The following is a 20,861-nucleotide window of genomic DNA, read 5'->3' as shown; positions in this document are numbered from 1 at the left end:
TGCTCAGAGGTGTGCAAGCAGGTAAGAGGCCTCTCCGGGAAGGAGAAGGCTTCAGGTCGGTGCCTTATGGGGTCCCTCCTTGCTACGAGGCACGGAGGAATGAAGATGCAGCCCGAGCCAGCGCAGCAGCTTGCGAGGGACGTGGCGGAGCCCTTGGCTCCGAGCAGGATGCCGTCCCGGCAGGTCTGCTGCGCGGCTGGAGCACTGCGCTGCGGGACGGGGATGGCTTTAAACTGAGGAGAAGTTCTCGGTAATGAAATTGCACAGTGCTGACGGCCAGAAACTTGTATTAAAAAGCCCGAGGTACCCTGATACTCAGTAAGGTGTGAGAAAATGCCATTGAAAAAGCGTGAAATCAGTTGGTGCAGATAACTCTGGAAGGGGTCTTAAGCTTCCTGCTTCAAGACTTAAGCTGATCCCCAAAAACGGGGTTTTAGGTGGACATCCTTGTGGGAACTGACTGTCCCTCATCTGCTCCTGTGCCGCTTCCTGGGGCTTCCTGCAAGCATGCGGCGGTACTTGCTGGAAAAAGAAAATGCACAGGGTGGGCTTTGCGGTTTTTGCTTGGCTTGGCGTGGATGCACTCACCATTTGACGTGCAACAGGGGAACGCTCCCTCCTGCCCAGCAGCTGTTACCGTGTTGTGTGCCGATCTCTGCCCCGTGAGCAGTGCCGAGGAGAGCAACGCGCGGAGCAGCTGCCAGCCGGGGGCTCGGCCGCGCCTTGCCTGGGGCTCGCTTTTGGCTGGCGTGACGCCGTCTGCAGTAGTCACAGCCCCGCCGTGTTCTGTCCTAATGGCTGCTTGAGCCTGGCGCACCTTTCTTGCAGCCGGTCGGCCTCTCCTGCGGGCTGGGAGACCTCGCAGCCATCCTGGGCGCTCACCGTAACGCTTTGGCCCGTGGAGCGGCTGCCAGCAGAGCAGCACTGCCTGCAGCCTCTGCTCAGCTGAGCCTCTGGCCGGAGACCTGCTCGCTTTCCCCCGGGTGCTTGCTTGCTGACCAACGTTCCTCCTGCGCCGCTGGGGACGGGCTGAGGTGTGGGATCGCGGACGGGGAGCCCGTTGCCTGACTTCGGGTGGCTTTGGGGTGGAGCTGCGGGTGGTGCGTGGGGATGACAGGCCTGGGAACGGGGGGATGGCAGGGTGCGTGCTGCCTGCTGCAGGGGCTGCTCCAGAGGCAGGGCAGGCTGCCCCAGCTCCCGGGTGCTATTTTTCCTCTCCACCGCTGCGGTAAGACCAAGAGCGGTGCGCCTGGCTTTGGATGGGCGGGTTGCAGGCTGGGACCATTGCTCCGTGCTGGGACCACAGCTCCGCTCCTTGCCTGGCTGCCGGCACAGCTCCCTGCTGCAGGAAACTCAGCACTGGCCTTGGACATGTCCCGTGGCCTCCCCTCAGCACGGCCCGGCAGCGGCGCCATGGCCCGGCTCCCAACAGAGCGTGCAGGGGGTCGGTAACGGGAAGGACCAGCTCAGAGCTTTCAGAAGCTGCGGTCGCCAAGCGTGCGTGGCGCTGCCCTGAGGTACCTGGCAAGCACCATCACCAGATTTCTCCGGTGCTGCAGCCCCTGGTACTGGGGGTACCTGCTGCAAAGCCCGCTTGGGGTGTTAGAGCACCGCTGCTGGCTCCGCTCAGATGGGGGAAGGTGACTGCCGCTTTCTTCAGCAGCAGCGACGGGGCTGCTGTACCAGCACCGCCAGTCCTACCCAGCACCAGCGGACCTGGCGTTTTACTGCCCAGACCCAGCGCCAGCTCTCCAGGTACCAGCGCTGCCTGGGGCTGGCCTCGGTGCCAGCTCGTCCCGGTACAACCAGCCCAGCCTCTCCAGGCAGAAAGCAAGCACGCGTCCATGTCAAACATAATATATTTATAGCAAAAATAGGCTTTTTCTGTAGCTTCCATACACAAGGTTTTTTCCCCGTACATTTACGCAGTAAACAGGTCGACCGAAGCAGCGTGCGCTGGGCTGACGTTCGAGCTGCCCTCGCTTCAGACTCCCCCCGATGCTGGGTGGCCCCGTTCCCCTTCTGCGGGTGCTCTCCTGTGCCCGATGGAGCCAGGTACCCTCGACCCCTGCCCCAGCTCGGGGCTGGCACACACGCACGGAGCAGCCCCGGGACGGGGGCGTGGGGTGGTTGGTGCCTGCTCCTGGCAGGGGCCAGGCTGCTGCACGGGCTGGTGCTGTGGGGACAGCCCCAGGAGTCCCCCAGCCAGGGTCTGGGCGTTCCCTAAGCTCACCTGGGCTGTTAAAAGCAGCAAGTGGCTGGGCACACGACCCCAGCCCTCTCACTGGGGGAAGAAAACGCAAGCCCTGCACATTCGTGTTAATTCAGGAGGCCTCCCTCGCGTCTCCTGCCCACCCACCAACAGGAGACAGTGGGGCTAGCCAAAGGGGACAGCCAGAAGTCCCCTGCACAAACCTCCGGAGCCTGAACGCTGTTGGGGACCCTTCTCACCCTGCTGCCAAGGACGGCAGAGTGCTAAGGCGCCCACCTGCAGGAGCTTCACAGTTCGGAGTTTGCACGGGTCATTGCTCGTCCGTCCCGCAGGGGTTTGGCACGTGGGCACGAACGGCAGGGCACGTACGCAGCGAGTGCGTCCCTTCCAGTCCCAGGCTGGGACCCAGCACACCTCCCCTCCTGGGCACGCAGCGCAGGGCATCGCAGAGCTTCCCTCCGACACGGCCCCGTCCCCTCCCGCCCCCCTCGTCCCCCGCCTGTGTCTCTGGCAGTCCTCCTCGGCCGGGTTCAAGTCTTCAGCATCACGCGGACATCTCAGCAGCACGGACTTGCCTCACAGTTTGGTAATTGCACGTAACAGGGCCACTCGGCGTGTCCCACAAGGAGGAAAAAAAAAAAAAAAAAAAAAAAAAAAAAAAAAAAAAAACAAAAAAAAAAAAGGAACAAGACAGTCAAGTAAACTAAGTTGAGTAATCCCTCGCCGCCCGTCCCAGCACGGCGGGTCGCACACGAGTCCAGGGAGAGGAGATGCTGGCCGGCCCTGCCGCAGCGCAGCTCCCCGACGCCTACGAGACCATGTACTGGGTGATGGCCTGCAGCGCGTACAGCAGCTCCGCCTGCATGCGGGCTTCCAGGATGAGCAGGTTCACGTGGACCTGAGGGAGGCAAGAGGACGTCAAGCGGCTGCACGTGCTGCAGGCAGCCGTGCGTCAAGCACCCACCCAGACGAGGGGTTTTTTTGGCACGGGACAAAACGGCAGCGATGTCTCCAGCACGGGAAGGTGCCCTTTCCCCCTCTCGTCCTGCAGGCTGTGGGGGCCCCCAGCACCAGCACGGTCCCTGCCACCCGCAGCAGCCCCCGCTATGGCCTGCGGCTGGGCCAGGGGCTCACCCCGAGGCGCTCACGGATGGGGGTGACCACCTCGGAGCTCCCCGTGCTGCTGGTGGCCACGGTGCCCACACCCTGCGGCGTGCAGCTAGGTACGGACGGCAGGTTTCCATTTTCCCCTCCCTTGGTGTGGTTTGGTTTCTCCTGTGCTCCCCCGAGCACCCCAGCCCTCGGCCCCTGCTCGCTCCCAGCCCAGCCGCGGCCGGTCGGAGGCAGGGGCTGCTGCCCTACCTTTTCACTGTGCTTGAACTGCTTCCAGAACCTGTCGAACATTTCGGGGTTTGTCTTCTCTGGGTAGCAGGTTACAGTCTTAATGTAGACTTTGAGCATTCGCTCCAGGAGGTGATTCACCTCTGCGTAGTCGTAGTCATCGTACCTGCGGGGAGCGCAGGGGCTGGGCACCGCCGGCACCCGGCCCCGACCAGGCACCTCTCCCCTGCTCCACCCCAGCCACGCCACGGGCACGGGACAGGGACACGCCGACGGCCACCGAGCCCTGAAGCGCCTTGCCCTAGCCAGAGAAGCCGAGCATCTCTCCCCTGCCTGGCTCAACATCCAGGCGGGTGATTCACCTCGCTCTCTTTTCCAAGCCCACGTGCAAGACATCCCCGAGCGTCTGGGGACACGGCAGAAGCGGCCTGCGCTCCTCCCGCCTGGCTCAGCTCGGCTTTCTCCCTCGGACCGCGAGGTTGGTTCCGTTACCTGATGCCAAACATGCAGTGGATGTAGTTCCAGATGCCCCGCTTGAAGACTGAGGGTTCGCAGCCCTGCCGCTTGGCCATGGCGCTGCTCTGCAGGCCTCCCACCATCCGGAACTTCTCATCCAGGAGATGCCCGATGTCGGAGTAGAGACGGTTCACCAGCGAAAAGCCGTGGTCTTCCCAGGAGTAATCCTGTTGAGCACAGCAAGAGGCTTTCGCCACTGCAGGAAAGAGCCTGGGGCACGTTCCCAGGGAGAAAGGCTGCTGAAGATCTCAGGATGCAGCAGGATTCAGTGGGTTTGCTCTGCCGCAAGTCCCAACGTGCCTCATCGGGCAGCTTCGGAATGATTTTGGAACAAATTTTAACCCCCCACCTCCGTGCCGACCCACACCTGGCCCAGAGGGGACCCGCAGCGGTCTTTGAGGACAGAAGGTGGCCTCCCCCTCCCCAGCCCTTGTCGGAGGGGTCCCCTTGCGGGGCAGAGCCTCCCAAGGGTGCAGCGAGGCTGGGGCAGCCCCTCTCGGGGCCGCACGGGCACCCCACGACCACCGCTCCCCGGCAGCAGGGGCTGCCGCCCGCTGGGAGCGCAAGGAGCCTCACCTGGACTCTGAATACCTGCGTCTGATCCTCATCGCGCCGGGCGAAGTCCTGGTAGCCAAAGTCGGGGTCCTGCATGTAGCACGCGAGGTTGGCGGCGCCAGTGACCTCCCCGTCGGTATCTGGGAGAGGGGAGAGACGGCGGGCAGGTCAGGGTGGCTTGGCTGCCCCGTCCCCAGGCAGCCAGAGCTGGGTGCCCGATGCCAGCGTCCCAGGAGCACCTTTCTGGCAGGGTGCTCCCATCCTGCACGCCCCCCCCCCGGCCCTCACCTTCCTCGCGGTCCGGCAGCAGCAGCCTCGTCTCCTCCCTGCCCTCCGTCTCTACGTGGATCCGCTGAATGCGCTCCCGGAGAGAGTCCAGCTCCATGCAGGAGTCCAGGGACTGCTCAGGAGCACAGCGTGCCGTGAGGGCAGGGCGCTGCCCGTCCCCGTCCCCGTCCCCGCGGTCCCGCCCCGGGGCTCACCCTCTTGCGGTTGATGCGCAGCAGCTCCTGGCTGCAGCCGTTCCCGGTGGCGGCCTCGCAGAAGCACTGGTTCCCGGGCGGCGAGGGCTTCAGCGACCCCCGGCCCCCCGGCCCCTCTTCCTGCTCGCAGCCGCAGCCGAAGACAAAGCTGGCGAGCGCATGGCAGTGCGCCAGCAGGACGACGGCGTGCACCAGCTCCGCCAGCGACCAGCTCCACTCGCTGATCTTCAGCAGCTTCTGCAGGACACGGGCAGGGCGGCGAGGCGTCAAGGGCAAGCAGGGGGCCAGCGCCCACCCAGCCCCGCGGGGACACTGCGGGGGCTGCCGTCCCCAGCACCCCCCCCCCGATCCCCGGGCAGAGCGTCCCCCCGCTACCTCGATGTGCTCCTTGGTGATGAGCCAGGGCCGGTGGGCCAGGATCTTGTTGATCTCGTTGAGGTTGCGGAGTTTGGGCGGGATGAAGTCGAGGCCGCGCAGCCACTGGGGATCGCCCCCCGCGCGCAGGAACTGCAGCACGTGCAGGTTCACCAGGTACCGGCAGTGGTGCCGGGCGGCCGCCTGCAAGAGCGCGGCATCAGAGCCCCGTGCGGCGAGCAACCAGCGGGGACCCCGCGTATCCGCCTCGCCTCTGGGACAGCCCGCTTTGGCTTCTGCGGGGAAACCCGCGGCACGGCACGGCACGGGGCACGGCACGGCACGGCACGGGGAGCCCCGGGCAGCTCCCGCGGGGGGGGGGGGCTCACCATGATGGCGATGTAGTGGCGGCAGTCGAAGGGCAGCGGGCCGTCCATGTGCAGCAGGTAGTGCTGCGTCTTGAGGAAGCTGTCGAGGTAGCGCGGGTGGTAGCCCATCTGCTGGGTCACCGCCTCCAGCCGCCCCCGGCTCGCCAGCGCCTTCACGAAGAGGAACTGCGGGCGCTCGGGCTCGCTGCCGGACATCTTCACCACCTGCGGGGGGAAGCGCACGGCTCTGCGCGGGGAGCCCGGCTGCCCCCCCCCCCGGGGCTCTGCAGGGGGCTGGCGCCCCTTCTCCCGGCTCCCTCCTCCCAAAGTGACCCCGCCAGGCCAGAAGGCGCCGCAGCGGGCTCGGGGTGCCCCGGGGGAGGCAGCACCCGAGCGCACCCACGCAGGACCGGGAGGAGCGAGGCGCAAATGGAGCTGCTGAGCTGCTCCGGGCTCGTGCCTGGGCGAGCGATGTCCTGGCACCCACAGCTCGGTCGGGAGCACAAGGAGGGGGGCTCGGAGGTCCCCCCGCGCCCTGCCCGAGCAGCCAGCACGCCGTCCCCGTTGGTTCGGCCGCGGAAGCCTTGCCGGGGGGAAGTCACAGCTCCCTCCCCGGGCTGCCCCGCCGGCCGGGACACTCGCAGCCCTCGGAGCCGGGCACCCCGCCGCCTCCCGCCCCTCACCCTGCGCACCGCCTTGCCCGTGGGGGCTGCGGCGGGCCTGGTTTTCGGCGAGGCGAGGCAAAAGCCGCGCCGCTCCGGGCGCCGAGCGCAGCGCCCCGGGGTGCCGGGAGGCTGAGCGAGGCCGAGCTGCCCGCAGCGCTCACAGCCCCGGAGCGGCGCAGGAAGCGGCCCCGGCTACTTGCTACCAGCCTGCCTCCGGTGACGAAGGCACGCTCCGCTCGCTCAGGTGTCAAGAGCCTTCCTCGGCTGCCCTTCGGAGCTTCCTCTTCGGCCAAAAGGGGCGCGCAGAGCAGAAGAAGGGGCTCGCAGCGGGGAGGGACGAGCAGCGGCAGCCTCTCCGTCCCAGGGGCGAGGGTGCGAGGCGGGAGCCCCCCGCGGCTCCGAGGAGCTGCCCCTGCTCCCGGGGGGGTCCCGCCGGCTCCGGGCGGCTTCTTCTCACCGGGTGCAGACGGACCCACGGACAGCCCCCAGGCCGGGGTGCAGGGGGACCGGGCTGGCCCGGCCCGGGGCTCCCCCGCCTGCGCCTCCCGGGGCTCCGCCGCCACCCGCGCGTCCCCCCCGGCCCCGTCTCTCCCGTGCCGGTCCCCGGGACCGCGGTCGTTGCCCTCCACGGTCGCCCCCCGCCCCGGTTCCTCTCCCGGGATGCCCCCGCCCGCTGCCCCTCGACGGCAGCCGTCGGGGCCGGCGCCCGCCTCGGCCCCCCCCCCCCTCCCGGTGCGCGGCCCCGCGGGGGGCTCCCCCCGTCCCTCCCCGGTGCCGGTGGCTCCGCCGGTGATGCTCCCGGGGCCGCGGGCAGCCCGGCCCCCCGCCCGGTTGTCCCGAGGAAGGAGGGAAGTGCCGGTGCCGGTGTCCGGGCGGGGGGGTGGGGGGGACCCACGGCGGTGCCGTGCCCGGTGCCTGCCGCCGGTAACCGGGGCCCCATTGTGCGGGCGGCGGCAGCGGCAGCGCCCCCGGTGCGCGGCGCGGGCAGTGCAGGCGGAGAGAGAAAAACAACTTTGATTGGCAGTGATGGAGGCACGGCGCCTCCCGCATCCCGCACAAAGGGGACGGCGCCGCCGCACCGGTACCGGCACCGGCACCGGGCCGCGGGACACCGGGCCCCGCCTTGGGACAGCGCCGCCCGGCCGCGGGCACGGCAGGGCAGGGCAGGGCAGGGCATGGGCAGGCCGCCAGCTGCCGGTGCGGCGGGAGGGTGCCGGCGGGGGCAGCGCCGGTGCGGAGCCGAGCCCGGGGCTCCGCTGGGGGCTCCGGTAGCGGCGGGGCGGGTCCTACCTGCCCCGGCAGCCGCTGGCACCGGCTTCCTCGGGGGTGCTCCATGCTCTGGGGACACACGATCATGGTGAGCCCGCGCCGTGCGCCGCCGCCGCCCGCCCGCTGCCGGCCCCCCGCCCCGCCCCGCCCGCCCCGTCCCGGCCCGTCCCGTCCCGGCCGCCGGCCCCGCCGAGCCGGGCACCGCGGCAGCCCGGTCCGGGGCGGGGGGCGTGGCCTCGGCGCCGCCTCCGCCAATCACCGCCGCGAAGGGGCGTGGCCACCGGCGCCCCGGCCGCCCCGGGGGGCGGGGCCTCGAGGGGGGCGGCACCCCGCGGCACCACGTGGCCAGGGGTGGAAAGTTACCCGGGCGGCCCGCGCCGCGCCCCGCCCACCGGGGGAAAGGGGGCGGGGCTTGGGGGCGCCCCGCCCACTCCGGAAAAGGGGGCGGGGCTTGTCCGGAAAGGGGGCTTGTGCTGCCCCGCCGCTGGGGGGCGCCCGCGGGGGGGGGGGGGGGGGGCGCGGTCCCGGTGCCGGTGACCCCGTCCTCAGGCGGCACCACGGCTTTATTGGGCTCAGCGCTGCTTCGGCCGCCGCTGCCGCCCCCCCGGGGGCTTCGGCACCCTGCGGGGAGCCCCCTCCTGCTCCTCCCCGGGTCGCGCCGCGCCTCGCGTCGCCGCCTTGCCCTGCGGAGAGGGGCGGGGGTGACACGGGGACACGGGGACGGGGGGGACACGGGGATGGGGGGGACACAGGGATGGGGGGACGGGACAGAGGGGCAGGGGTGACGTGGGGACGGGGGGACCGGGACAGGGATGTGGCCATGGGGCGGCGGGGCTGCAGGATGCGGCCGCGCGGTGGTGCTGGGGACGTGGGGATGGGGTGGGGGGGGGCGGCACGGGGACACGCAGGGGGATGACGGGGCACCGGGACCGGGATGAGGGGTGGCACGGCGTGGGGACAGCGGGCGTGGGGACAGCGGGCGTGGGGACAGCGGGCGTGGGCACTGGGCAGGTCCCACCGCCGGGCACCCCGGAGATGCTGGGGGCTGGAGAGGTGCGGAAGGGCCCCCGGCCGTGGTGGCGGTGTCCCCGTCCCCGGTGGAGGTGGCCTTGTTGGAGGCGGCGGTCCCAGCGCCACCCGGTCCCACGGGCCACCCCTTACCGCTCCCTGGGCCTGGGTGCCAGCGGGCAGCGCCTCGGTGGTCGGCGTCCTCCTGCCCTCTGCAGCCTTCAGCGAGCGCTGGAGCCTCCTGTGCGGGTGCTGCCCGTGCTGCCGCAGTGCCTCTGCACCGGGGACAGGGCTGGGGGCTCCGTGGTGGCCCCCGGGGGGGGGATATCCCCAAACTACGCGCCCTGCAGGTCCCCATCCCCGCACCCACCGGTCAGCGCCGCGCTGGGGTCCTTCAGGAGGGGCGTGAAGGTCCGCGACGCCTGCTCCTGCGCGGTGCCTGCGGGCACTGCCGTCACGCCTCCCGCAGCGCCCTGCGGGGACCGCGGGGACGGGGGGCTCTGCGCCTACCGGGGGTGCCCAGGTCCACCCTGCAGACGTAGTAGGTGCCGGGCGCCGGGAGGAACTCGCTGGCCCTCTCCCGTAGGGTCTTGACCTGGAAGAGCAGCTTGGGGGTGCCCAGCTTGTCGCACAGGTCGATGACGTCTGGAAAAGCCGGGGCGCGCGTCCCAGTGGTGCCAGCCCCATGGGGAGCCCCCGCGGGGTCCCTCCCACTGCCCCCCGAGCTCACCGGTGGCGGGGACCCCCACCTTGCTCCTCAGGTGGGAGAGCAGCAGCAGGACGGGGCAGTCGGTGTTGACCAGGAAGCTCTGGTTGTCTGCGGGGACAGTGGCGGTGGCCAAGGGGACGTCCTGGAGACCCGCAGCGTCCCCCCGGCCGGGAGGGGACTCACCGCCATGGCTGATGCAGATGAACATGCTGCTGCGGGATGGAACCGCGGGGCTGCACCCTGCCCCGCGGCGTTTGTGAGGTCGGAGCGGGGGTGCCGGGGTGCTGGTGAACCCGAGTTCTCCCCCCCCGAGAACCCCAGAACAAGGCCGACCCAAACCAAAGCGCAGCAGAGCTTTATTGCAGCTGGAAACCCGCGGTGCAAGCAAGCAAATGGCCAGGCTGTGCTCGCCCGGCGCCCAATGAGAGCAGGGGTGGCCCGGTGGCTCGTCCCCGCGGGGGGCCCTCCGTGCAGCACCTGTCCCTCGGTGCTCCTTCGGCCGCACGTCCCCACCAGCCGGCCCTGCTGCACCGCCGCGGGGGCCGGGAGCGCAGCCTGGCTGTCCCCACTGGGTGCCACCGGGGCTGCCCCGCACGGGGACACGTCCCCGGCGTGCTCACGGGCACCGCGGAGCAAGCGGGGGGCTCTGCAGCACCGCCAGCGCTGAGGGTCCACGCGGGCAGTGGGGGAGCCCCCCCCCGCCATCCCACGGCTCTGCCCCCCCCACGGCAGCCCCACGAGGGGCTCCCCCAGGGGGCCGTGCCCGCAGCGGGACGTCGCCGTGCCCTGCTGGACACCCAGCGCTGAGGACGGGGAGGGTGCTGGCGCACCGTGGCCGCGGCAGGGAGCAGGGCTGGGGGCCTGAGGGCGTTCGGCAGGGGCAGGGCGGGAGCAGGGGGCAGGATGGATTCGGGCAGCGACGCTGGCACGGGCGTCACACTCCCACGTAGTTGTTCTGGTAGGGGCTATGCTCGCGGGGGCCAGCCGGGGCCCCAGGCCCCCCCGGCAGGCGGTTGCTGCCATCCCACTGGGGGTCGTGTATCTCCCTGGAGGGCAGCTCGCTCACGTAGCAGATGCTCTCGCTGTAGTTGGGCTTGAAGCTCTCCAGCATGTCTTTGGGGACTCCAGCCCATTCCTCGGGGGACAGAGCAGGGTGAGAGGGGTCAGGAGGCGCCGCCGCCACCCAGCCCGGCCCCGCGGCAGGATGGGGCGACTTACCTGGAAGTTGCCGTTGTGGGTGATGAAGAGCTCGTCGAAGTTCTTGCTGGGGTTGGGGATCCGGGGCATGAGGATGACCCAAACCCTGCGTGGGAGAGAAGTGTCGGAGGGGCAGGCGCTGCCCCACGCCCGCCCCCGCGCCCCCCGGGCCGGCCGCTCACCTTTCCATGCGCACCAGCAGGACGACGAGGACCAGCAGGAGCAGGCAGGAGGCGATGGGGACGAGAACCGTGTGGATCCAGAACCACTGCAGCTGCTCCTCCGCGAGACCTGCAAGGAGCCCTGGTGGTGGGGAACCAGCCGGCACACGGCCACCGTGGGGCAGAGGAAGGAGCCAGTGCCACGGGAGCGCTCCTACCCTTACTGGTGGTGTTTCTGCCCCAGACCACGGGGACGCTCCACTCGCTCCAGAGCTGGGTGCTGCCGCAGTAGCTGTTGATCTTGCTGCGCACGTAGAAGGTGTAGTACTTCTCGTAGTCCACGCTGGGGAAGGAGAAGATGTCTCCCTTCACCCCGTGCTCCTGGGGAGAGACGAGGGATAGGCAGTGAGGGCCGGCACTGTGGGGACGGGCGGAGGCTCGGCGCCCTCCCCCGGCGCCTCTTACAATCCAGCTCGTGTCCTTGTTGCTCTTGTACTTGACGGCGTGCTCCAGGCACTGCGCCTTGGGGTACGGGGAGCTCCAGGTCAGCTGCAGCTGGTTGCTGCTCATGTTGCGGATGGTCAGGTTGACGGGAGCCCCCGGTTTCACTGCGGAGCACAGACAGCGCCCGCTGAGCGCCGTCCCCACGCCCCGGTGGCCCTGCCACCAGCCGGGAGGTGAGCGGGAGGCCCTGGGGAGCCTGGGGACCCCCCTGCCCCGCTCCGTACCGAGGTCCTGCAGCTCCATGCGCTTGCTGCGGATCTCCAGGGCCTGGCCGTTGAGGCTGGCGTTGAGGAGGACGTGGAAAGGCTGGAACTGGACGATCTCGCTCTGGTTGAAGTGGCAGCCGATGCTGACACCCCGGTCCCACAGGTAGCGCTTGCACTCCACCACGGGCGACCTGTTCTCGTACCTGTGCCCGGCGGGTTACGGGGGCTCCCCGGGGCCCCGCGCACCCCAACCCTTCCTGGAGCCCTCTCCTGGTGCGTCCCACCCGCAGACGGAGCCTCCAGCCCCGGGCTCAGCACAGAGGTGCCGGTGGGGGCTGGAAACCCTGCGGGGGGCTGGCGTGGGGCGGGGGCACCTACCAGTAGTAGAGGGAGTAGTTGGTGGTGAGCGTCTCCCTGCTCCCCCACACGCAGGTCATGTACTCCTCGTTGAACAGGACGCACTCCACCCCTGCGGGGGACAGAAACCACCGGGCACTTTCCGCTTTCGCGCTGTCCACGGCCCACGGCAGCCCCACGCCTTCCTCCGGAGAACCGCCAGCTCAGCGGCTTTCCCTCCCGCATCCGTGCTCGGCTCTTCCTGCCGTAACCGTGGCACCGGGCGCCTGGCGGCACCGCCGGCTTTTACGGGGCACCGCCAGGGTCTGCGCTCTGAACTGGTAAAAAAAATAAAACCAGCCCAGTTCGAGGCGCAAAACCCGCCCGGAGCGGCCCACTGCCCCGCTCGGTGCCAGCTGTGGTTGCGGGTGCTGCGGCAGCAGGGTGCTGCGCCGGCGGGCTGGGCTGAAGGCCGCTCTCTCTAAGCATGTTTTTCCAGAGGAAACGTGGGTTTGCCATTTTGTAACACCAGACAGACCATGAAGCCGAGCAAAGGTGTGCCGAACACCAGCCGTTTCGGCGTGTGGAAACGGAGGGCGTCCTCCCGGCTGGTGGCAAGGTCCGGAGACAGCAGAGGGGCGGCGTTTATTTGGAAACCAGGTATTTTGCCAACGGGCAGCCCACAGCCGGGCTTTCGGAGAGCAACGGCAGCCACGGGGGCACCTGGTGCGAGCGAGGAGCCGGCCGCCCCCGGCCCCTGCATACGTGCGGCACCGCCACAGGGTTGGAAACGGAGACGGACGCAGACGGGTGGCCACAGCTGACGCACGGGACCAACACGGGGTGCGCCCGGTGTGCTAGGAGGCTCCCAGCCCTCCCGCAGCCCCCCAGCACCCACAGGGTCCCCATCCGGCATCTCCTGGGGTCTTAAAGCTGGGCCTCGGCTGGGGAGCTGTGGGGCCGCCCCGATGGCCAGGCTCCCTCTGCCCTTGGGGAAGGGCTAGCCGGGATGCGGGGCTGCGAGCTGTGGGGCTGGAGGCTGTGGGGTGGGAGAGCGCGGGGCCGGCACCCACAGGGCCAGTGGTGCTCCAGCTCCCGGCCGGGAGCCCGGACACCCATGGGGATGTCCCGGCACAGCCCGGCTCTCCCGGCAGCCCCACTGCTGGGGGGCCCCGGGGCACGGCGCGTGGCCCCGCGTCCTGCCCTCGGCCGCCATCACTGGGGAGTGCTGTCCCCGTCCCCGCCACCCACGGGGCTCCCCCCTTACCTGTGGGGCCGTGGGCAGCGGCGAGGCGGGGGCCCAGCCCGCAGAGCAGCAGGATGGGCGCGAGGAAAGCCGCGGGCACCGCCATGGCGCGGCTGGCGTGCGACGGCCCCGCGCAGCCCACCGTGCTCAGCCGATGGCTTCCGCACCCGCCGCCGCTTCCTGTCACGCGGCGCCGCCCGCCGCCGAGGGCCCACCCTGTATGACGCCCCGACGGGGCCCCACGGCTCACCCCGACGGGGCCTCACCGCTCTTCCTGCCCGGCCCCCGCAGCTCCGGGCCCTCCCCTGGGACCCCACAGCTCGGCCCCCCGGGATGGGGCCGCCGTGGGGGGTTCCCGAACTGCGGGCAGGCCCGTGGGCACATATGGGGTGGTGGTCCCGGGGGGGCTGTGTCGGGGAGGTGGCCACGGCGGGGGGCGGCCATGGGGCAGGTAGGGGGGGGTGGGCTGGGGGCGGTGGCATGGGGTGAAGGTGCCGTGGGGGTGCTGTGGGGTCCCCTGTGGGTGCTGTGGGGTGCTGTTGGGGTGCCGTGGGGTCCCTGGGGGTGCCATGGGGGTGCCATGGGGTGCCCTGGGGGTCCCGTGGGGTGCCCTGGGGGTCCCGTGGGGTCCCTGTGGGGTGCCCTGGGGGTGCCGTGGGGTCCCGTAGAGGTGCCCTGGGGTCCCGTGGGGGTCCCTTGGGGTGCCCCGGGGGTGCCGTCGGGGCGGGCACGTGGCGGGGCACCGAGGGCAGCCCCAGGGTGCGGCGTGGGAAGGCGGGGGGGCGACCACGTGACCCCGCCGTCTCCGCCAGGGGGCGCCGATCGCCCCTCGGCTGCCTTCGGCACTTTCCGCCCCCGCCCGGCGCAGGCTCGGGCCCTCCCCTTCGGGCCTCTCCGTCCGCCCTCGGCTCGGCTTCGGGGAGCTCCGGCTCCCCTCGGCGGCTCCGGCGCCGCTCGGGCCCGTCCGGAAGCGTTCGGGCCGGGCCGTCGGCGCAGGCGCAGCGGCGGGCGGCCCCGGCGGTCCTTGTTGTGGCCCGGCCGCCGCTGCCCGCCGGCCGCCCGGGATGGCGGCCTTCGGCGTCCTCAGCTACGAGCACCGCCCGCTCAAGCGGCCGCGCCTCGGCCCGCCCGACGTCTACCCGCAGGACCCCAAGCAGAAGGAGGTGCGGGGGGGGGGGGGGGGGCGGCTGCCGGGCCGGGGGGAGCCCCTCAGGGCCCGGCCCCGCGGGGGGGGGGGGACCCGGCACGGCCGTGACCGGGGCTCCGGGGAGGGACGGAGGGAGGGGGGCGGCCGGGACGGGCCTCGTCCCACGGGGACCCCCCAGGGACACGTCAGGGACCCTCAGGAACCCCCCATGGACCTCCAAGGGACCCCCAGGGACTCCCTGGAACCCCTCAGGGACCCCCCAGGGACCCCCAGGACCCCCCCACGGACCTTCCTGGGACCCCCCAGGGACCCCTCATGGCACGCTGACCGTCTCCCCCCCCCCCCCCCCCCCTTGCAGGATGAGCTGACCGCCCTGAACGTCAAGCAAGGCTTCAACAACCAGCCCGCCGTCTCCGGGGACGAACACGGCAGCGCCAAAAACGTCAATTTCAACCCCGCCAAGGTGAGAGCCCCCCCGCAGCAGCCCTCCCGGCAGGTCGCGGGGCTGGGCTGGGCTGTCCCGGGCGGCCGTGGGTCTGCTGGCGGCCTCCTCGCCCTCGGGATGGGTGCCGCGGGAGCTGCCCCTGCACGGTCAGAGTTCGGCGTTGGCAGGCGTTGGTCGGCAGCTGCGGCTCCCACCTCTGAGAGCAGATCCTTGTCTGGCTTTATCTCCGGTTGGTAGATACGTCCTTGTATCCTGCAGTTAAAGCAGGAGATCACGGTGCTGGTAGCAAGAAACTTCTTCAGTATAGGCCTGGTTAGATCATTGCGATGGTGGAAGAGATGCAAGATTTGTTGAAACAGCTGGCAATTTAAACACAGGGGTTGCAAAACAGGCTTCAACTTCGTTTTTGTGATATCAAGGCGTTAACTGCTTGGTCTCCCTTACGAGAGGACTGGCAGTGACCTGGGATGGAAGGCAATCGATAAGCACGGTGGTTTTGTTTTCTTTGGCTCACCTCTGTCCCAGAAGCCCTCAGTCTGGTTTGACTTAAGTGTTTATAAGGAGTTGTGTCCATCTCAGCTGGAGTCCTCGCTCAGTTATTGTATTGTCATCTAGAAGCATTCCTCTTTGCAAGTATAGTAACGGAAATTATTGGCGTTTTTGTGTGTGTGTGTTTCAGAAGTTCATAACCGGTGAGACTTCTGGCAGGAAGGATAGATGGGATTTTAAGCGAGCAGAGCAAATTTTTCAGCTACGAAATGTAATTTGTCCTTTTTCTTTCTTTCCTTCCTCCAGATCAGTTCAAATTTTAGTAGTATTATTGCAGAAAAGCTGCGGTGCAATACACTGCCGGACACGGGAAGACGGAAACCCCAGGTGAATCAGAAGGATAACTTCTGGCTGGTGACGGCGCGTTCGCAGAGTGCCATAAACAACTGGTTCACCGATCTGGCTGGAACTAAGCCTCTCACTCACCTGGCCAAGAAGGTATGTCACAGGGGAGGCTGCCTGGCAGGGCAGAGCGTTTTATCCGTGCTTCCTTCTGAAGTGTTTGCTTAGTAGAGGGTTTTACTGCTTGGAGGAGTTTCTTCCATCTACATCTCTTGAAGTTTTCATCTTGAGCACGTCCAGGATGCGTGTTGCACTACTTGTAGTCTCCTTGCTCAATCCGCTGGTCCCTTGTCTTTTATTTGGAGGTTGGGTTCAGCTCTGTTGCCTGCCTTGTATGGCGTGACTGATTTCTGGTGAGGTTCTGATGTTTTTCAGAAGACCTGCTACTGTCGCCTTTGGCCTGTTGTTTAGACGAGGACCTTTCCTATTGTGGGGGTTTCCAACTTCTCCAAAGCTGTAGTGGGAATTACTGGAAATAATCAGCTGAGTTACTTCCCAGACCTCTGTTGCAGTGACACATGTTTCTGGTTTTAAGCTAAGAACAGTGCACGTTAGCCTGGCTGAGACCAAACTGTAAAGCATGTCTGTGCTCTGGGGTCTAGGGTTAGGGCTTACCCTGGCAGCACTGAATGCTTTAGGGTGTGGGAGAAGGAAGAAGGGTCTTACTCTGCCATTTCATAGGGCCCAATTAGAAGGGGACCTAACTGCCTATCCTGCTGGGCCAATAAACACTAGGAATCTACTGTGTAGCGTGGAAAAATATAACTTCCAGTTGCGAAATAGTAGCAGAGCACGGAGTTTAGAAGCTGGAATTTGCCTGGCCCTTTGAATTCTGAGTCAGCCTCGGGAAAATAAAATAATTGGTTTTCCCCGCAATCCGTCTCCAGTCTCTTAACGAATTTAGTCTGTATATCTTTCTTTGCGCATCGGCCGTCAGGTTCTTGAGGTCACTGTGAAAACTTGAACCTTTCAAGGCCTCTCCCGGTTTTCTGCAGTGTGCCCCATCCGTTTTCACGGACTTAGACGTGAAAACAGCTGCAGTTGGTAGCCAAGCAGTCCGTGGCAGTGAGGCATCAGAGAATAATTGGGCAGAACGCAGGAAACACAGCGAGTAAGTGATTCAACAGTCAATAGTTTGGAGAACTTGATACCTACAAAATGTACCTGTTCCCTTTGAATTTCTCATACCTCTGTGAACCCACGCATACTTGTGCTCTCCATAGTATCCCGTGCAAGTGAGCTCCGCAGCTGTGTGTTTTCCTGTGATGTGTTATCGCTTCCTGTTTCATAAATCTGCAGTCTGATTTCACTGGTATCCTCCCGTGCCTTCTCTTGAATTTTTAAGTCTTGGATTAATGAATTTCTTTCTACTGTGGTATTCAGTTCCCTGTCTCTCGCAGTCTTCTGTTGTCCACTTGTGATATTACAAGACTTGTAACCGTTCTGTTTTTGTTTACAACGTGAAGAGTCCTGTCTTCAGTCTGTCCTCATGCTCGTTCCTGACTCAGTCCTTCACCTGCACCTTTTGCAGTTGTTTACATCCTCTCCGGAGGATATCCTCAGAGCCGTTTGCAGGATTCAGAGAGTGGATTTACAGCGATGTAATCGTGTTTTCTGTCTTCTTTCAAGTTGTTCTGCTTCTGTTTATGCTGAAATGCAGCTCTGGTGCTGTTGCTTTCTGACCAGAGACAAATCCTTGCAGTAGGTTTCTCGAGACACAGAGCAGCACAGTACCTTTTTTCCCTGCACAGGTGGTAGTGCCTGCAGCGCGTGGGATTGCTTCAGAATAGTTCCTGTCCAAGTCCGTGGTTGCGATTCCTCCTCTCCGTTCTGTTACAGGTACCCATCTTTAGCAAGAAGGAAGAGGTCTTTGGTTATTTGGCGAAATACACTGTTCCAGTGATGAGAGCGGCGTGGCTCATCAAGATGACTTGTGCCTATTACGCAGCCATCACAGAAACCAAGGTGAAGAAGCGGCATGTCATTGATCCCTTCATCGGTAAGCACTTTGTGTGGAGCTCTGCTTTTCTCCATCCCAGGTGTTTCCTGCACAGCCTGCTCTTGAACAGTGAGAGGTAGCTTGGAAATCAACATAAACTTGTTTCCTGCTGATAAATCCTGGTGCTTTGATGTGCATAACTGTCTAAAATAACAGAGCCCACTTGTGAGAGTCCTCTGTTGAAAAAGAAGCCTTGGCACCCAGAAATCCTTCCTCAGAGCCTACCTCTTCTTTTTCAAAACTCCCCGTTAAGTTCTGCTGTGCTTCTCTGCAGCATTACCTGTTTTTTTCCTTACCCTACAAAGACTGCAAATGTTACTGCTTAGCTATGAGTGATTAGCTCCTTCCTGAGTAAGGATCTTTCCCAGAGAATTCCCGTATGTTATTCTGCATTTCCAGTTTCATTAAGCCTTCCTGGATCCCACATCTAACATCCTTTGTGCTCTGGCCTGCTCCAGATTGCTGCAGTCTAGAGGAACTCCAGTGTCTGTTTGCTGGCTCGTGTGGCTGTCACTACAGGACCTGACCACAGTCCCTTGAAAAGCAGTATTAGCAGCTGGTGTCCATGGATTTTTTTCTTTCTTGTTTATCTTTGGTTTACAAATTGCAGAAGCTTCGTTTTTTTTTTTGAGGTTGATCAGCTTGCTGGATATATTGATTCTAATTACTTTCCTATTCCTTTGGATATTTGTCCTATTGCTGACCCAAGTTGTTATGTATTTCTGCCTTGGGTTTTGTCATCTGCATCGTCCCGGGGGAGTGTAGTCGTACTGTTATTTTGTGTGCTGAGTTTGTCTTTTTTACAGTTAGATTTTAGTAAAAGAAAAAAATATATATGTATGTATATTTAGAAATTGGTGATCATGGCTTTGCACTGGTGTCTGAAATAGATTAAAGACAAGTTCAGAGCTGAAGTGTTTGCAGTGTTTCTGCTGTCTGGAAAGTGATTGAGGATGTTCAGTCAGGCTGGCCTAACCTTGCATTTCTGTGGTTCCCCCTGCCTCAGTGCCACCCCCAGTCCAGAAACAAAGCTAACAGTGTGATATTTACTTTTTTCTCTCTTTCTCTACTTTTCAAATGAGAGGAGCTTTTCTGCGTTTCCACGTGGATACTAGCCTAGGTGTTGGTTCTTTTCCTTCTGTTCACCACCGTGCTCGTTGTTTTAACATGTTCCTTTCCTCCAGAATGGACGCAGATCATCACCAAGTACCTGTCAGAGCAGCTGCAGAAAATTGCGGAGTTTTACAGGCAGCTCCCAGGGCAAGGCTGTGGTTCGCCATCCGGGCCGATGCCTCAGGAGGTGGAACAAGCTTTGAAGCAGTGGGACTACAACGAGAAACTAGCGATGTTCATGTTCCAGGTGAGGGACTGTGGAGGGGGCTGCTGGGTGGGTGTGGAGCAGAGGAGGGCTAGGGGATGTGTACCCCAAGTGATTTCTTTTTGCAGAATATTCTCTTTATGAATAGACCCTCAGGGCTGGATGCAGTTCTGCTTCTTCTAGGGCAGGATGAGCTCGGTAGTAGAATGGGGTAGTACAGGGTTGTGCATACTTCTAGAGTTATTTCCATGATCAGAAAGCAAGCAGCTGCTGCCATTCTGCCTTACCGTAGCGAGCCTTGATTCAACTCTTGTCCATTTGCTCTGCCTTTATCTGTGTGCAGGATGGCATGCTGGACCGGCATGAATTCCTGACGTGGGTCCTTGAGTGCTTCGAGAAGATACGGTCAGGAGAAGATGAATTTCTCAAAATGCTCCTACCCTTGCTGCTACGGGTAAGAAATACCTGCTGTTTTAGGAGAGCTCTGACTTGTCTGTTGTCAGTCCCCTCCAGACTGCCTAAGGCATGATGAGCTGTTTTGCACTGTGAATGCTGGAGAATGTCCTCCTGCTAGAGCATCGTTCTTAGCTGATGCAAGGAAACCTTTTTGAGTCCTGCTTTTTTCTGTTACTCCTTTATCCCGTTTCCCTGCATTAGACCTGGCAATCCCTGTCCATCTCATAATTGTGATAGTGGGACTCCTGGTACTCATCGTGCACCTCTACGTGGAAACTGCTTTTCTTTCTTTCTCTCTTCTTGTCACAATAGATTTTAGATAGACTCTTGAAGCCCTGGGGAGGCTGGGTGTGGGTACATTTTGATGCGTGGATTCATTGTCATAGGAGAGCATTTAAGGAGTTTCTCTGATGCTTAGTAGCTAGGGGGTGGTAGATGATACCAAGGTGCACTGTGTAAAGGGACTGTCTCTACAAGGCAGTGCTATGCTGTATTCAGCTTTGGGAGGATAAAGGGTTTCCTCCATGTTGCTTGTAATGAGGACTTTTTTTTTTTTTTTTTTACCCAACTCTTCCCTACAGTACTCTGGAGAGTTTGTGCAGTCTGCGTACCTGTCCAGACGTCTGGCCTACTTCTGCACCCGCAGGCTTGCTATGCAGCTGGATGGTGCTGGCGGGCACCCACCCCACATCCTGTCTACGCAGACGGGGAATGCTCTTCCTTCAACTCCCACCCCTCAGCCAGCTGCCGGGAATCCTCCTCCCAGCCCTTTCAGTGACTTACTTCTGTGCCCTCAGCACCGGCCAGTGGTATATGGACTCAGCTGCATCCTTCAGGTAGGTCCGAGTAGTAGCTGATGACAGCAGGGTCAGCAGGAACAGTTCATATTGTATGCCATTGCAGAAAAGATCATTACGGCTTGAGACAATAACTTCCTGAGTATAGAAGTTTCAAGCCATGACTGTCGAAGTGTAAGTACTTGCTGATGTATTAAGAGAGTTTGGTATCAGACTTCAGTGCTGTAGCAATGTCCTTGACTGAATTACGTAAGGAAAAATGGGTTGGAACAGAGCCTTTTGCTCTATTCACATGTGCCTCAGATGCCTGGGAATGCTTTGCAGAAGAGAAAGCAAGGGGGGGGGGAAAAAGGGACGTTTCGCCTAACGTAGTGTGTGTCATTTAAAAAGTTGTCGTCTAGGAAAGGAAGTTACACCAGACATGAAGAAGAGCACATGATAATTTTGTGAGCTCTTCAAAAGAAAAACAAAACAACAACGACAAAAACATGCAACTGCCAAAACAACAACAACCCTCCAAAAAAAAAACAACCAACCCCACGCACTTTTATGTATGGAAGAACTTTAACTGTTTAGCCAGACCACTTTCCTCAGAAACGATGGCAGACTAAGAAAAGTGACTCTGAACTTACAGTCCTTATACTTGGAATTGAATAAGCCATAGGTTGCAGTAAAAGGG

General features: G+C 63.7%; 4 protein-coding genes across 8 annotated transcripts in view; 1 reads left to right on the top strand and 3 right to left on the bottom strand.

The window, feature by feature from the left end:
- Nucleotides 1-1,841: 1,841 nt before the first annotated feature.
- On the bottom strand, nucleotides 1,842-7,890 carry LOC106037440 (sestrin-3-like). Of its 3 annotated transcripts, none has more exons than XM_048077861.2 (9): nucleotides 7,784-7,890; nucleotides 5,850-6,053; nucleotides 5,482-5,664; nucleotides 5,107-5,343; nucleotides 4,913-5,024; nucleotides 4,646-4,764; nucleotides 4,046-4,236; nucleotides 3,575-3,719; nucleotides 1,842-3,110 (listed from the first exon to the last, which is right to left on the bottom strand). In XM_048077861.2, the coding sequence occupies exons 1-9, from the start codon at nucleotides 7,847-7,849 to the stop codon at nucleotides 3,021-3,023; spliced, it is 1,347 nt and encodes a 448-aa protein (XP_047933818.2). In that variant the 5' UTR covers nucleotides 7,850-7,890; the 3' UTR covers nucleotides 1,842-3,020. The 3 variants fall into 3 exon arrangements, with proteins under 3 accessions (XP_047933818.2, XP_047933824.2, XP_047933829.2); XM_048077867.2 differs by having other exon boundaries at nucleotides 4,661-4,764; XM_048077872.2 differs by lacking the exon at nucleotides 7,784-7,890 and adding an exon at nucleotides 6,701-6,838.
- Nucleotides 7,891-8,276: 386 nt separating this feature from the next.
- Nucleotides 8,277-9,741, bottom strand: C13HXorf65 (chromosome 13 CXorf65 homolog). The gene is made up of 6 exons (XM_067004787.1): nucleotides 9,663-9,741; nucleotides 9,501-9,587; nucleotides 9,281-9,415; nucleotides 9,141-9,209; nucleotides 8,924-9,045; nucleotides 8,277-8,445 (listed from the first exon to the last, which is right to left on the bottom strand). The coding sequence occupies exons 1-6, from the start codon at nucleotides 9,685-9,687 to the stop codon at nucleotides 8,335-8,337; spliced, it is 549 nt and encodes a 182-aa protein (XP_066860888.1). The 5' UTR covers nucleotides 9,688-9,741; the 3' UTR covers nucleotides 8,277-8,334.
- Nucleotides 9,742-9,818: 77 nt separating this feature from the next.
- Nucleotides 9,819-13,318, bottom strand: IL2RG (interleukin 2 receptor subunit gamma). Of its 2 annotated transcripts, none has more exons than XM_048075152.2 (8): nucleotides 13,151-13,318; nucleotides 11,926-12,016; nucleotides 11,566-11,750; nucleotides 11,303-11,445; nucleotides 11,062-11,218; nucleotides 10,859-10,967; nucleotides 10,698-10,782; nucleotides 9,819-10,614 (listed from the first exon to the last, which is right to left on the bottom strand). In XM_048075152.2, exons 1-8 carry the CDS (start codon nucleotides 13,233-13,235, stop codon nucleotides 10,414-10,416), a joined length of 1,056 nt encoding a protein of 351 aa, XP_047931109.2. In that variant the 5' UTR covers nucleotides 13,236-13,318; the 3' UTR covers nucleotides 9,819-10,413. The 2 variants fall into 2 exon arrangements, with proteins under 2 accessions (XP_047931109.2, XP_047931101.2); XM_048075144.2 differs by having other exon boundaries at nucleotides 11,056-11,218; nucleotides 13,151-13,317.
- Nucleotides 13,319-14,037: 719 nt separating this feature from the next.
- MED12 (mediator complex subunit 12) overlaps nucleotides 14,038-20,861 on the top strand; it is a 37,384-nt gene continuing 30,560 nt past the window's right edge. Inside the window, exons 1-7 of one of the 2 annotated variants that reach the window (XM_067004771.1) lie at nucleotides 14,038-14,292; nucleotides 14,635-14,739; nucleotides 15,517-15,708; nucleotides 17,452-17,611; nucleotides 18,796-18,971; nucleotides 19,273-19,383; nucleotides 19,967-20,221. In XM_067004771.1, coding sequence (XP_066860872.1) covers nucleotides 14,194-14,292; nucleotides 14,635-14,739; nucleotides 15,517-15,708; nucleotides 17,452-17,611; nucleotides 18,796-18,971; nucleotides 19,273-19,383; nucleotides 19,967-20,221 — 1,098 coding nt within the window. In that variant the 5' untranslated portion in view covers nucleotides 14,038-14,193. The remainder of the gene's footprint in view (nucleotides 14,293-14,634; nucleotides 14,740-15,516; nucleotides 15,709-17,451; nucleotides 17,612-18,795; nucleotides 18,972-19,272; nucleotides 19,384-19,966; nucleotides 20,222-20,861) is intronic. The other variant, XM_067004770.1, reaches the window with a different exon arrangement.

Source organism: Anser cygnoides, chromosome 13 (assembly GCF_040182565.1).
Source record: "Anser cygnoides isolate HZ-2024a breed goose chromosome 13, Taihu_goose_T2T_genome, whole genome shotgun sequence".
In the NCBI taxonomy this organism is placed as follows: Eukaryota; Metazoa; Chordata; class Aves; order Anseriformes; family Anatidae; genus Anser; species Anser cygnoides.
This window is presented reverse-complemented; position numbering and strand designations above follow the sequence as displayed.